Source organism: Pyricularia grisea, chromosome VII (assembly GCF_004355905.1).
Source record: "Pyricularia grisea strain NI907 chromosome VII, whole genome shotgun sequence".
In the NCBI taxonomy this organism is placed as follows: domain Eukaryota; kingdom Fungi; phylum Ascomycota; class Sordariomycetes; order Magnaporthales; family Pyriculariaceae; genus Pyricularia; species Pyricularia grisea.
Window position 1 is genome coordinate 3,272,192 of NC_044975.1, and position 12,949 is coordinate 3,285,140.

The following is a 12,949-nucleotide window of genomic DNA, read 5'->3' on the forward strand; positions in this document are numbered from 1 at the left end:
TATTTTCCGGTAATAGCAACCGCGTCGATACTTATCCAACGTGCTATTACTCTAAACATAACCAGTCTTCTGGTATCCTGAACCGCCAACGGTTAGGAGTATGCTTGCGCACGTATCATGAGTCGTTCAAATCATCACAACATCAGACAAGCGCGGCAGGGGAGAGTAGCCCGAATTGTTTCAAGGCGAGACAAGGGGCCGCCGTGCCCGATGGGAAAAAAGGAAGCGAATTGAGATTCTCGATCCCCCAACGAGACCGAACGAGTCAGCACTGATAACGAGATGATCAGGATGACAGGGCGGGCGATTTATTTTCAGACGATTTAATAATACCTGCGTTAATAATGTGGGTAGTGAACTATTTTCTGTCAAACATTCGAGCGGAACTCTCAATTTCTCTATCGTGCAACACGTAGACGTCAACTGCTCCATGTGGCCGGGCTTATCGTTCTTTAGCTTATTAGAGACTTTGATGATCTTTTGCTAGAGGATTCTTTGAATATTTTAATATTGAATTATCTTTGTGACACCAAAAAAAAGAAGAAAAAAAAGTTGGACTGCTCACAGAAGTCTCTGAGTACCGCTATTCTCTGTCTGCTTTTCCTTGTCAACACGCCCTTTTCTGATCCTTTGACGTCCGCCCCATAAATTTTGACTTTGGATACGAGAGCCTTGATCCAGGGTAGGTCATGAACTGCAAAGGGAGATGACCATCTCGCCGAGCCACTTTGATCTTGGCACTTGTGGGAACTAACTCTAGCCATCAGTCACCTCGACTGCAAAGGGAACGGAGTGCAAGCAAGGCAACGAGAATGCGGAGGATCGGGTATGTGAGCTTCAAGCAAAATCGATGCCATGCCCAACAGGGAATAGAATGAAAAAAATTTGCCCAGTGCTACAACAAGCAACGCACTAGTCATTAGTCACCCCAGAAGTTTTTGCACACATGCATATCCCGCCTAACTCTGCTCAGGGAGATTACGATGTACACCGTCATGTATCCAAACGAAGAAAAAAAAAAAAAAAAAAAAAAAAAAAAAAACTCACTTCAGCGGGCTAAATTCTTTATCCCAGAATGTGCAAAAAGTAGGACCATTTTATTTTTGCGCAATCTTGTAATGTGTGCAGCGGCATGGCTTGGAAATTACTGCAGTCTGATTTTGCTCTCAAAATTTGTATCATTTAGACAGTCATTCTCGACCCCTCGGGCTCGGCAGCTTGGGATCATCAAAATGCCGCGCGTGAGCTTCCACGAAGAGAAGGTCCAGGTATAGAATTGGCAGGCCATGCCATCGAGACCAGACGTCTTGCCAGTATCACCACCTGCCGATGCTGGACCCCGCGTAGACAAAGCTTCAGCGGGTAAAGCCAGCAGAACGTAATGCGGAGATCAAAGCGAGTCCTGGCGGGTGAGCTGATATTTCTTGCACTGTGTCTCAGCTATGAGTTGGACTTGTGAACACGGAAAAGGATTCAATTCCACCAAGGAAGGTAATCTAAAGCTAATCAGTAAACTCTGTATGACTACCATACAATTGAAAGCCAAAGGGCTGATTCTGTCCAGCCGACCGGCCCAACCCAACTGCCTGCCTAGTCCAAGATGTTGGTTGATCTCACCAAAAAGCTTTGGAAGCAGTGCAACACCAATCTTTTTTTTTTTTTTCAGATGGCCAGACCGCACGCTGTGAGCTTTTGGCGTTGGCTGCGTCGACAGCCGCACAAGTGGCAATACGTGAAGCTGAGGCTCCAATAGTGGAAGATAGTCACCAGCTGGAATATCTTCTTGAGTTGCGTCTTGTACTTGAACAAAACTTCAAAAGTAACCATGACAGAACGTCGGCAACCGTCGGAAATGTGCATACGAATCAACATGTCTAAATCAAGGAAGGAGTATCTACCCTTTAAAGTAAGCATTTACTACTTAACATTAGTAAATTGAGCTACAAATTCTATTTCCACAGTCCGCTTGTCTCATGCCACCCAAGTTATCGATAGGGCATGCTCACAGTGATTCATAAGTAACCTTCCCCGCCTATATCAGTAGGGAAGATATCTGAAATCCTGGAGATAAGAGTTCTTGGCTTAGTCTGCATGTAACCAAGGTTTTCAGATGTGACCTGGGGACCGCAAATGAAACAAACAATACAGGATAAATGGATCAACGTAGATGGCCGCAAAGCAGATCTCTCACAAGCTGGTTTTTCTTTCGTTTGATTTTATTTTTCTTTGTTTGAATAACCTAGTATTGCCTGAACACTTACGTCCCGAGTCCCTAATCAGTCACTTCAAGGCTTATCGCTTAACATAGGTAAGACAATAGCCTTCAGGGTCTCGATGTGTCAGACTGGCTAGGGACTTTTTTTACTTGTAATCTGGCTTTTGGAGGCTTTCGATACATATACAAGGCTTATAGCACCGTACATATGGCGTTGAACCCGTTGGCCCTACGCAGTGGAACTTACCAGCTAAGCCCACCAGTTTTGCATTTTAAACAGTGATTCACTTTGAATTTTTGAAACCTTGGTTCGGTTTTTGTGGCTGGTGATTGCGGTTGATGATTACGGGATGACTTCAGGGCAGAAACGTGATTGACCTGTTAAGGGGAAGGTGTGTCGCCCGTTGTGTTTGAAATCCAGGAGCATTCTTTCCCTTCTCCACCTGGGCGTCTGCATGCGTGCGTCTATTTCTACGTTATCTACAGCTCCACACTGGCCACACAATTAGGCATGCCCCTTCCATCAACCACTTTCCCTTGTGGCTTGGGCTCTAACGTTGTATGGCACCGTAAAGGTATAGGCCCAGATACTTTTTACCCTCGCTGAGGCCTTGCTGTTGGAGATCGGCGTACAAGACCAGTCCTGGCATTGCTGCGGTCTAAACTGAGGTAGTGCCAGTAACTTCGGGCACTGCTGCCGCCATACGAGGCCCAGCTATGCCTGGTATGGCTGTTGGCTGTCACACAGGGCTTTGCACATCTGAACTTGCATGCAGCGATCTAAGAACATGTCCTACCCGTCGAGCCGGATAGTCGTTCACCCAGACGAGATGAGGAACCCGCCTATTCTATTCAGGGGAAACGCACAATGATCAGTACTCACTGCTTACCAAAGTTAGATATTTTGACGCTTGATAAATGCGTCCGTTTAAACCTGGCCTTAACCGTCGCCAGGATTCTCATGTGAGGTGCAAAAGTCACATACCAAACTCTGTTCAGATCTCAGTCCTTCCTATGCTTCGATGTTACCAACCCAGTTTAAATATTCACAAATATTCACCACACCACCAAACCCAGTGCCAGCCCATTTATCCGCGAGCAAGTGCACTCGAGTTGCTCTTGAGACTGCAAAGCCAAAGCCGTCTTTACGTCAATTCCTCGCCCTCCCAAAATACAAAACATCTGATTTCAATACTCTCCCTCGGTGGACCAAAGTCATCGGGAGTTTGAATCGCAGTATGAGGAGTCCTCCTGGCCCTCCCATCAAGCTTGGAGTCGTAGCACTTGATCAACAACGCCTCATTCGGCGTCATCCGACTGGAGTAGTACCATTTGTGATTTGGATTCGCCTTGATGTGCCATTGCTCGTTGTCGATGTTCTGACCTCCATAGACGATCCGCGTCGTAACCGGGACGAGGTCCGACTCGTCGACGCTGCGGGCATCGCACACAGCAAGGGGCTCGCGGTCCACTGGCTTCAAGGGCTGCCAGACGTTGATAATTCCCCAACGGTGTTTGGCTTTGTCCCTGAGGTTGTCGACTTCGGCTTGTCTGTCTAAGCGAATCTGGGCACCGTGATACGATTGATCTAAGTTTGAGTCGTTGGTCAGCTATTCCCGCACGCACCGCACCACACGTGCAATTTATGTTATGTTGCGACTGTTGTCGGAGATAAGATCTTAAGGTTGCTTACCAACGTGTACAAACATGGCTGGTGGTCTCAGATTCAACAATGCATCATCCGGGACGTCATCCGGAACATCAAGGACCGTCTGATGGCTGTCCTTGCGGATGACATGGGGTGGGAAAGGGTGGACGTATGTCGCACCAGTGCTTTTTTATTAATGCTAGTCCCATGCTGAATACATTACAGTCTCGTCATGTGAACGCCAGGAGACTTACTGTCGCATCAAAAGATCTTGAACATCCTTTTGCAGCTGAGCAGGGAGAGAAAACAGATAGTCATCCCTCCAGTTCTTCTCTTGGATTGTGCTAGCAACCCATTGGAACCCATGCGTGTCTAGGTCAAATTCCTCCGCGCAACTGCGTCTGTCGGTGACTTTAACGGATCGCCGGTCATACTTTTCCCTCTGAAAGCCGACCGTGGCGATGTATTGAATGGGATACTTCTCATCTTTTGGTGGTGGGAGGTGGTAGTTAACATGAGACTCGATTGACCGCGGCTTCTCGTTCACGTGCGGCATGATGATCCCGGGCGAGAGTATAAAGTAACTTGGGTGCCAGATCTTGGGGGAGGTTAGGTGAAAAGGAGAGAGAACAGCTTCAACCCATGGCGATGGCAAATCATTAACTTATAAGAAATTCAAAATCCTGGGATGAATACTCTGGTAAAGCTTAGCCATCCGATCCGAGTTTCGGAAACAAAACAGAACTAAATCAAGTCATTTTGTTTAAACCTATATTTTGACCAAAACTTTAACTTCGGACAATATTTCCGATTTAACGATCCCGATTTTAACTTTTAGCACGTTCCAGTAACCTTTTTCGGCTATATGAGTGACAAGTTCGCCTCGCGAGTTTCCCAATACATTTTGGGTCGGGAGTCGAATTAGGATTGCGAGTGACATTGTATTTATGCTGTATAAAACACCGTCAAATAACAGCACGTCGAACATAAGACTAGGTCATGACCTCGTACTCTAAGCCGTTTTCTAACGTTAGTGAAAGCTTTCAATGAGTGCTATTATAACTGTCAACGCAATCCTCCGTAGCTCCCGTAGCTCTAAAAAGTACCTAACAATTGTTAGGCGTCGCTCGCTTGTACCACCTTGCGAGAAAGACATCATCGAGTTTTCCACTCCTGACAGCAGAGTTGTCTAAGCTGCGTCGCAGAATCTTTTGCCCCTCATACATTCAAACAATCACGATTTCCGACTGGAAAAAAATTTATTGCTTAGATGTTTGGCTACTAGATACCGCGACTAAAGACCCCTTGCGCAGTTTTGTAGAAGATCGCAACGACATACTTCTGATCACCCTCTTGAAAGGGTGCTCCGTGGTTCTCAAGCAAAAAAGGAACTGGCAATGCCACGGTTAGAAGGGGGAAGATTAGCAATACATATGATAAGAAGTGAAAAATCACTCGGAGACAATAACGATAACAATTCGCGTATGTGGGTTATATGGGCAGTATCCCGGGAGCCTTGCACGGTAAGGAATAAAATCTCTGAATATCCAAACTCAAGCCCTCTGCCTGCGGCTACGGAGCTTATTTTAATGTGTGTAACCGGCATCCCTGGATTGACCAAATGTGCACGTAGAATTACACTTTGTCATGTACAATAATACCACGTACGTGTTATAGTTGCCACTGTCCAAGTTACAGAATAGGATGGACGCACTTTTTGCTGGGCATACGTGCTCACATGATGAGGATTGGGGGCGGCAAGCCTTCCTACAACCCATTTGTTAAGAAGTTGTGTATAATCGTCCAGCTTCTTCATTTATACTTATTTTGAGTGTGGTATTTAACAACACAATGTTGTTTTGCTGCACGGCTGCGACGCCGTCAAAACACAAAAATAGTTGGACATGGAAACCCCAAATGACCATCACCAACATGGTGGTTTCCAAGGAAGTCCTCGCATTACTCGATCCGGGCAGGTCTCGAACCTGCAGCCTCCTGATACGTTGATCACATGAATCGTAGTCAGACGCGCTACCATTACGCCACCGGACCGGTTGTATGGATGGTGTTATGACTAAGCAAACCAACATAAGCTCTATAATTCCCACTTTGCGTAGATATCACGGGGCATACTATTATGATGATTGCGCTACATAGAACAATACATACATTAGCTGCCTCGAGGAGCCTCCTTGAAAGTCCTTTGTTCCAAGATTTGTCCATTCAAGGTATATGCCATAACTTCTCAACAGCTTTAGCCGTTTGTGCCTTTAGCAAATTGTTAATTTCAACTACGTGACAATATTGTTACTTCCCTCAAGGCGAAATCGTGAAGACTTTGGATCTCGACCACTTAGAATTAATTAAAGACCTCCGTTGGCTTCTCTGTTTCGGGTTTGGAAGCTAAGGTTTCCTACTAAAATGGCTTTAGGTGATGCACACGGTATACTTTCCATGTATTATAAGGCTTTGCATTTGCCCATATTACTAGCAAAACAAATATATGCCTTTTTATATAACTCCAGCATTATCAAGTCTGCTTGGTCTTTAGGGCTTGCAGAGCGCAGATTATCTGCTCTATGGCTGGTATATCATTAGAACGGGTAACATTCTGGCGAAAGTTACACAACTCGGGTGCTTTGCAATTGTATGCAGAAAGAACTATAGATGTTATACCACCCACAGGAGAGGCTATATGGCAAACTTGCTCAGGACTACAACAATCTCTCCACTGCCATTCTTCATGAGAACAGCTTACGTACTTTACGGTGCCACGACTGTGAGACTAGGTGCAGCCGTTATGCTTCGCTGCTGGTTGCCCAGTCTTCTTCATCAACGCTAGCTATCGAACTGCACCCAATACAAGTTTGTTCCCAGTCAAGAATAGAATACCCATGCCACCAACCTCGTTCCAAATCAACCCGTTAGATGTGGACTATATTTAAATATACTCTAGATCTATCAAGAAAGTAGCCTGTTGCGGGTTTACAGCCGCAGTTATGGGCCAAGTACCGTAGCCACAACCAGCAATACAGAAACCTTAGTTTATCGTTCACAAAGGCATGATAATATTCTATTACCACTGCCGCGCTGTGGTTATTTGTAGAAGCATTTCACTTTCTCGAAGTTCACAGAAATTCGTTCCGGATCCCGAAGTCCTCCGCTACCATAACCTCCCCTCTCCAATGCTTGTAATCTGCACGCAGAAAAAGTTTGAATGAGCTGCCAAGAGCCCGTCTCCGTTCTTGACGGAGTCGGGATATCAATCAAGGCCGATTTTTCTTCACACAGTTGACGTAATTTGATGTGTATAGCGACATTGAATCAATGCTTTAATTCCGGAGACGTGCTGCATAGTTTGCATGGTTATGCAAAGCAGGGAAAGGTCACTGCAATTGTCATCGGAATTAAGTAGTCCCCCGATTCCCTCGCGATTTCGCTGCCGAATTTCTTTAATTAGCCCAAAGCTTAAGACTTTCAGGTTATATGTGAGTTGAGTACGAGTAATAAATTGTCACCCGTCATCGATATAGTCTACTATGGCATCAGGCGAGAAAGAAAAAAACCCTTGTCACAGTACGTATATGCGTCGGCCTTCTATCAACTCAACTATCCGCGGGGAGCTAGGAGTACATTCCGTATAGTGGGCTGACTTTTTTGCAAAAAAAAAAAAAAGATCTGTTACCAAAATCGTGAGCACCCACAGTGCCCACAGCTTTGTCCTAACAGTGCAGGGATAGGGATTTTAATCTCATACTGGTACCAGAGTACAATATAAATACGAAGTCATAACTTCACCCAAGTTGTTTCATTGTATTTCTATTCATCATCAGCTACCATTGATTCGATCTCAGTCATAGTCTTTACGCCTTTGAAGCCATTTCCAATTGCCAAAATCTGTCTCTCGCTCCGTTTCTTTCCTTTTTTTTTCCCTTTTCATTTTTTCTAACAAAAATGTACGCCAAACTCGCATTTGTACTTTTGCCCTTGTTGGCATTTACAACTGCCAATCCCATCCCATCCAACAGCAGAGTGGTCTATCACACCGGTGTACACGACAGATATCTACCAAACAAGCACACAAGTCCCATGGAAACGATAGAGGAGGGCAACGACAGAAATGGCCCACCACGCTCCTCGAGTATTCGCCCTGGCAGTGTTAGCCGTGATTCAGAGTTGTTTCATGGTAGTTCGATCGATTGGAGAAATGCGGATGCAAACGTAAGTGAGCTTCCGGGTAATTAACAATAAGGGCTTCCTTCGATTTGAGAAATTTTATTAACGAGTTCCCTTGAATCTTCAAGAGCCTTGAGAGCCATGCTAGCTTTGAGAAGCAGGCTGGCCCTCCACCTTTGAGGGCGCTCCGCAGCAAGGGTGGTCGTTGGGAGTAGCCGCAACTGACGGAGCCCCCAGTGGACTTCCACTTGAATCCGCCGCGAACTGCTGCTTTCAATGTTGTCGAAGGACCATCAAGATTCCTTGGGTGGGGAATCCTTTGGCGCATGCTTATGCTGTCACCAATGGGTGTCGACAGTGGCCCTTGTTTTTATTTTGTTTAACGACTATAAATAAGGACAAAGATCTCTGTGTGATGCCGTTAGGTTTTTGTTTTTGGTTTTTCTTATTTTTTGTATCCTTTTTCAGTCTTTACCACTTTCTGCTTTGTGTTTTGGCTTTTGGCGTTTTTTTTCCTCGGTAGTTAGTTGTCTTTCATAGAGAATGGCTAAAAATACAAAAGTTTAGAATTAAAACCTGTAAATTATACCTATATTTAAAGCTGAATTGCAATATCTGTAGCTGCTTTAACGTTAAAATGACTCTAATTGCTACATTTCCTCCCGGGTTTATTTTTATACGCCAAGAAATCATCTATAACGCGGAACTGGCAGGTCCAAATATAACTAACTAGGTTGTTGACTTACCCGCTTGGGATAAGGTATTTGGGCCGGACAGGTGGGTAGAGAGAGACAAATATACACCTATATTAAGTAATTGATTGAACACTGCCACATCAAGGGTTGCATAGCCAGCACGAGAAGTACCCCTACCCAAAACGCACTTTGCAGATTTATCAACCTCGGCTGACATGCCGTGGGGGCTTGTGTCACGTCAGACAAAAGTACGGTACGATTGTCTCGCTTGTTTGATGAGCTCGAGACCAAGAGGTGCGTTACGGCACTGGAAGAATATCAAGTACTCGGGAGCTGGTACGGTGTAACCGGTCTCGGTCTGAGGATAAGTTAAGAGTTACAGGGTGTCTGAGAGACCATCTCGCAGCCATATTGAATGACAGACTGATACAATCAAAAGATTCGACCCATGTGGTGCTCGGTTGATGCGCAAATGCTTTCCAAGCGTACAAGGTGGTCAGAAATGTCAAGTGGACTTGTGCACAAGGGGAGATGGCGCCGCGAAATAAACCATATTCCCACTATTGAATACATCGTCCGAATCGACAAAGGAAACCTGCGATGCGTCCAGCTGATATCTACCGAAGCCTTGTCACGGTACACAAGACCCGAGGTAGGGGCATGCTGTGGTTGCCCTTTACAGGAAGGCTTGTACGTCAGGTACACAAGAAAGTAGTCGCGTGTTGACTCTCGTGATGGCAAATACTGTGACACGTCTTGGAACCGGGCTACCAAGCTGACGATTGGAAATCGTTCCCTGTCAAACAGTACTGGGCAAATGGGTTTTGAGGACGAATGAAAAAAAAAAAAAAGTGCAATGGACATCTCCGCAGTCTTTCGGCTGACGTGGTATGCGGGAGCAAGTAGGATTCGGAGGGATCTAACAGGGCAAGCAGGGCCCGTTTGCTGTCAGACTTTTTAGGATCGGCAAAGATCTGCGCTGGCACCAACATTGGCATCCAGGGGTTTTCCATTCCGCTTTCTTCTGCACCACGGGAGGTCGGCTATTGTTGTTTAGGGGATGTCTTCTCTTTTTCTTTTCAGATAAATTGAATAACTAACTATAATTTGTGCTAGGCTAATTGCCGTGTCACCCATAGAAAGACGGTAGTCTAATCTAATTGATAGGTCTGACTTTCTTTTGGTTACGGTGGTGCAAGCTGCAAACAAACCCAAAAAAAAAAAAAAAAAAAAAAAAAAAAAAAAAAAAAAAAAAAAAAAAAAAAAACGCAACAGCCGATTGGCGCTCAATTACAATTGCCAAATTGCCAAGAAAAGATACACGCGCGCCCGATGCCTGTTGGGATTTGATGGAAGGAACCAAGAGCAAAGTTCTGTCCAAGATCCATTCCTGACAACATCAACCCACTTTAACACCTTGCAACGTTGTTCAACATGTTGCTACCGTGTATGTGATAGGTACAACCGCCATCCACTTTGGATATAATGATCTTCTGATGATCGCCGCTGTCCTATAATTCCCCGTCCCTCGTTTCTTTTTAACATCCGCTTCCCCTTGTTCCATCCTTTTTTCTTCCATTTGCCGCTAGACACCTTACCTCTGCCTTAACCTACCTAATTAGTGGCGTCAATAAGGAAAGGCAACCCGCTCATCCTTGTCACGTTCGTTTGCTTCTCGTCAACATTCATTTCGGTCCCGCGACCAGAGACAATCTTTCTCTGTCAATCTCTTGTCCCGATTAGGCTTTTGTTTACCTTTGTCGCCCCCTGGTTTGTGATCAACCTGTGCAGCAAACTTCTTTTTTTTTTGTTCCTTACCTCAACCATCAACGCTTTGCCAGACAGCAAACGAGACAGTATCATCAATTGCATCATAATGAAGGCCACACTTGTCACGGCCCTTGTCGGCGCCACCGCGGTCAACGCCACTTCGTTCCGCCATGCCGCCACAGAACAGCACCTCCGACCAGAGTCTCAGGTGTTCGACCGCTCTCTCCACCGCGCAAACCCCGCTGCGGCCACGGCGTCCAACAGCCGCGTGTTTGGCACCAACGTCTTGTCCACGGCTGCGGCCGCAAAGCCGCCCGTGGTCGGTGGCGCATACCTCTCTTCCTCCGACATCACGTCGGTCAAGGGCCGCTTCACGGTCCCCAACGCGACGCAGCCAACCAGGGGCGCCATCGCCGGCCAGGACATCGAATACGGCGCATCCTTCTGGGTCGGCATCGACGGCGTCAACTGCACGACGGGGACGCTCCGCGCCGGCATCGACATCTTTTGGAGCTCCCGGGGCGACAGCTACCACGCCTGGTACCAGGTGTCGGCCGACTCGTCCAAGGACTTCCTCTCGGGCGAGATCGACGTCGCGCCCGGCGACGAGCTGCGCATCACCGCCACGGCGACGGGCGGCAACGGGACCCTGGTGGTGAACAACCGCTCGACCAACCAGACGGTGGAGCGGCACCTCGCCCCGGGCGAAAAGCTGTGCCGCAGCGAGGCGGCCTGGTTGATCGAGGACTTTGTGCTCGTCCAGGCCGTCGGCGCGCCGATTGCGTTGGTCAACTTCACCGAGGTGGCGTTTGACGACATGAAGACTACCATGCAGTGCGGCAGCTCAGGGCGCGCGGAGCCGGTCGACTTGGACCAGGTCAAGGTTATGGACGTTGAGGTGGAGGAGCAGGGTGGGAAGCTGACAGATTGTCAAATGACTGGGGATGATCAGATGACGTGTAAGAGGTTTGCGTAGGCTGTTGCCGAGAAAAAAACTGGGGTATGTCTACATAATAGTCTAGATGGAGGAGTGGGCATGCGTGTCGGCGTGCCTCTTTACTGCCTGCCATATGCTATTTTTGGGCAAAGTCCGGCGTTGGGTAATTTGTAAAGGTTAGTAATCATTCTTGACCTGACTAGACCTAGAATCTCGAGATATTAAAATAACCCGCCGCAGCCCGTAAAGTTTTCAGGGTCGGGGATGCTGGGTTTTGTTGTCAGTTGGTGGTGCAATTTAGGGCCACATCAGTAGACTCAAACCTGTCAATTTCCCGCGGGAGACTGCATTCATGCAACCAAAATAGACTGAATGGAACCTTATAGTAGATTTTTGGCTTGTGCCTTCAAGGTATGATAAATCGGGAGATTTAGGCGAAACAATTCGCGACAACTGCAAATTTTTGACAGATTGATGGTTTCACATGCTAAGTACGCTGCTAATCGTGGGGCTTGCAGATGTCCGGCTTCGGCGAGGGCCCAGTCACAAACACTCCACCGGCAGCTGTGCTGTCAAAATGGATGAGTCCTCATTGGCGACGACACTCTGATGATTCACTAGAGTACCTAGGTATGTAGATGACTACCTGGATCTCACTCCCATACAAAGAAAAGAAGATGAAAAAAAAAGAATTTAAAAATTGGAAATAATACAAAGAAAATAAACATCACATCAAACAAACCATCAAAATGTACATTCGTCCAATCCACGCAGAGACACACACCCCAACCCTGCAAGCCTTTATCCGGGACCACCCGCTCGGGATTTTAATCACGGCCCTCCCCGACTCGGGCATCCAGCTCACGCACATCCCATGGGTTCTGCAGGAGACGTCTGAGACGGAGCTCGGTGTGCTGCGCGGTCATATGGCGCGATCCAACCCGCAAGCCAAGACGCTCTCGACAGCGGCCGGTGCATCGGGCGGCGTGGTCGAATCCGAGGCCACGGTGCTCTTCAACGGACCTCCCGGCCACTACGTCACGGCGAGCTTCTACACGGCCACCAAGCCGGCGACGGGCAAAGTGGTGCCGACTTGGAACTACAGCGCCGTCAGGGGCTACGGCAGGGTGCGCGTGTTTTACGACCACGCCGACGCGCGGACCGGCGACTTCCTGCAGGCGCAGGTCGAGGCGTTGACGGGCCACTGTGAGGGCCACCTGATGGGCTACGAGGATGGGAAGCAGTGGCGGGTAGGGGATGCGCCCGAGAGGTACATTGACGTGATGAAGAAGAACATCGTCGGGGTGGAGGTCGTGCTGGATAGGTTGGAGGGCAAGGTCAAGATGAGTCAGGAGATGGGACTCGAGGACCGAATGGGGGTGGTTGAGGGGTTCAGGGCGTTGGGGACCGACTTGGGGAAGGAAGTTGCGGATCTGGTCGAGGTGAAGAGTTTGGAGAGGGAGCGTGCGAGCGAGAAAGGGAAGGTGGACAAAGAATAATGGGACAAA

At 47.5% G+C, this 12,949-nt stretch overlaps 5 protein-coding genes across 5 annotated transcripts in view; 3 read left to right on the plus strand and 2 right to left on the minus strand.

Annotated features, from left to right (window-relative positions):
• Nucleotides 1–3,360: 3,360 nt before the first annotated feature.
• Nucleotides 3,361–4,419, minus strand: PgNI_10947 (uncharacterized protein; the record flags this gene model as incomplete). The annotated part of the gene is made up of 3 exons (XM_031130921.1): nucleotides 3,361–3,803; nucleotides 3,909–4,048; nucleotides 4,118–4,419. The coding sequence occupies 3 exons, from the start codon at nucleotides 4,417–4,419 to the stop codon at nucleotides 3,361–3,363; spliced, it is 885 nt and encodes a 294-aa protein (XP_030980466.1).
• A 3,398-nt stretch (nucleotides 4,420–7,817) lies between these two features.
• On the plus strand, nucleotides 7,818–8,254 carry PgNI_10948 (uncharacterized protein; the record flags this gene model as incomplete). Its single annotated transcript, XM_031130922.1, has 2 exons — nucleotides 7,818–8,084; nucleotides 8,168–8,254. 2 exons carry the CDS (start codon nucleotides 7,818–7,820, stop codon nucleotides 8,252–8,254), a joined length of 354 nt encoding a protein of 117 aa, XP_030979606.1.
• Nucleotides 8,255–10,610: 2,356 nt separating this feature from the next.
• PgNI_10949 (uncharacterized protein) lies at nucleotides 10,611–11,480 on the plus strand (the record flags this gene model as incomplete). The annotated part of the gene is made up of 1 exon (XM_031130923.1): nucleotides 10,611–11,480. The coding sequence occupies one exon, from the start codon at nucleotides 10,611–10,613 to the stop codon at nucleotides 11,478–11,480; it is 870 nt and encodes a 289-aa protein (XP_030979605.1).
• A 710-nt stretch (nucleotides 11,481–12,190) lies between these two features.
• PgNI_10950 (uncharacterized protein) lies at nucleotides 12,191–12,940 on the plus strand (the record flags this gene model as incomplete). Its single annotated transcript, XM_031130924.1, has 1 exon — nucleotides 12,191–12,940. One exon carries the CDS (start codon nucleotides 12,191–12,193, stop codon nucleotides 12,938–12,940), a length of 750 nt encoding a protein of 249 aa, XP_030980098.1.
• PgNI_10951 (uncharacterized protein) overlaps nucleotides 12,269–12,949 on the minus strand; it is a gene marked incomplete at both ends in the record, with an annotated part of 3,341 nt that continues 2,660 nt past the window's right edge. The window contains one exon of the mRNA XM_031130925.1: nucleotides 12,269–12,874. Coding sequence (XP_030980329.1) covers nucleotides 12,269–12,874 — 606 coding nt within the window. The remainder of the gene's footprint in view (nucleotides 12,875–12,949) is intronic.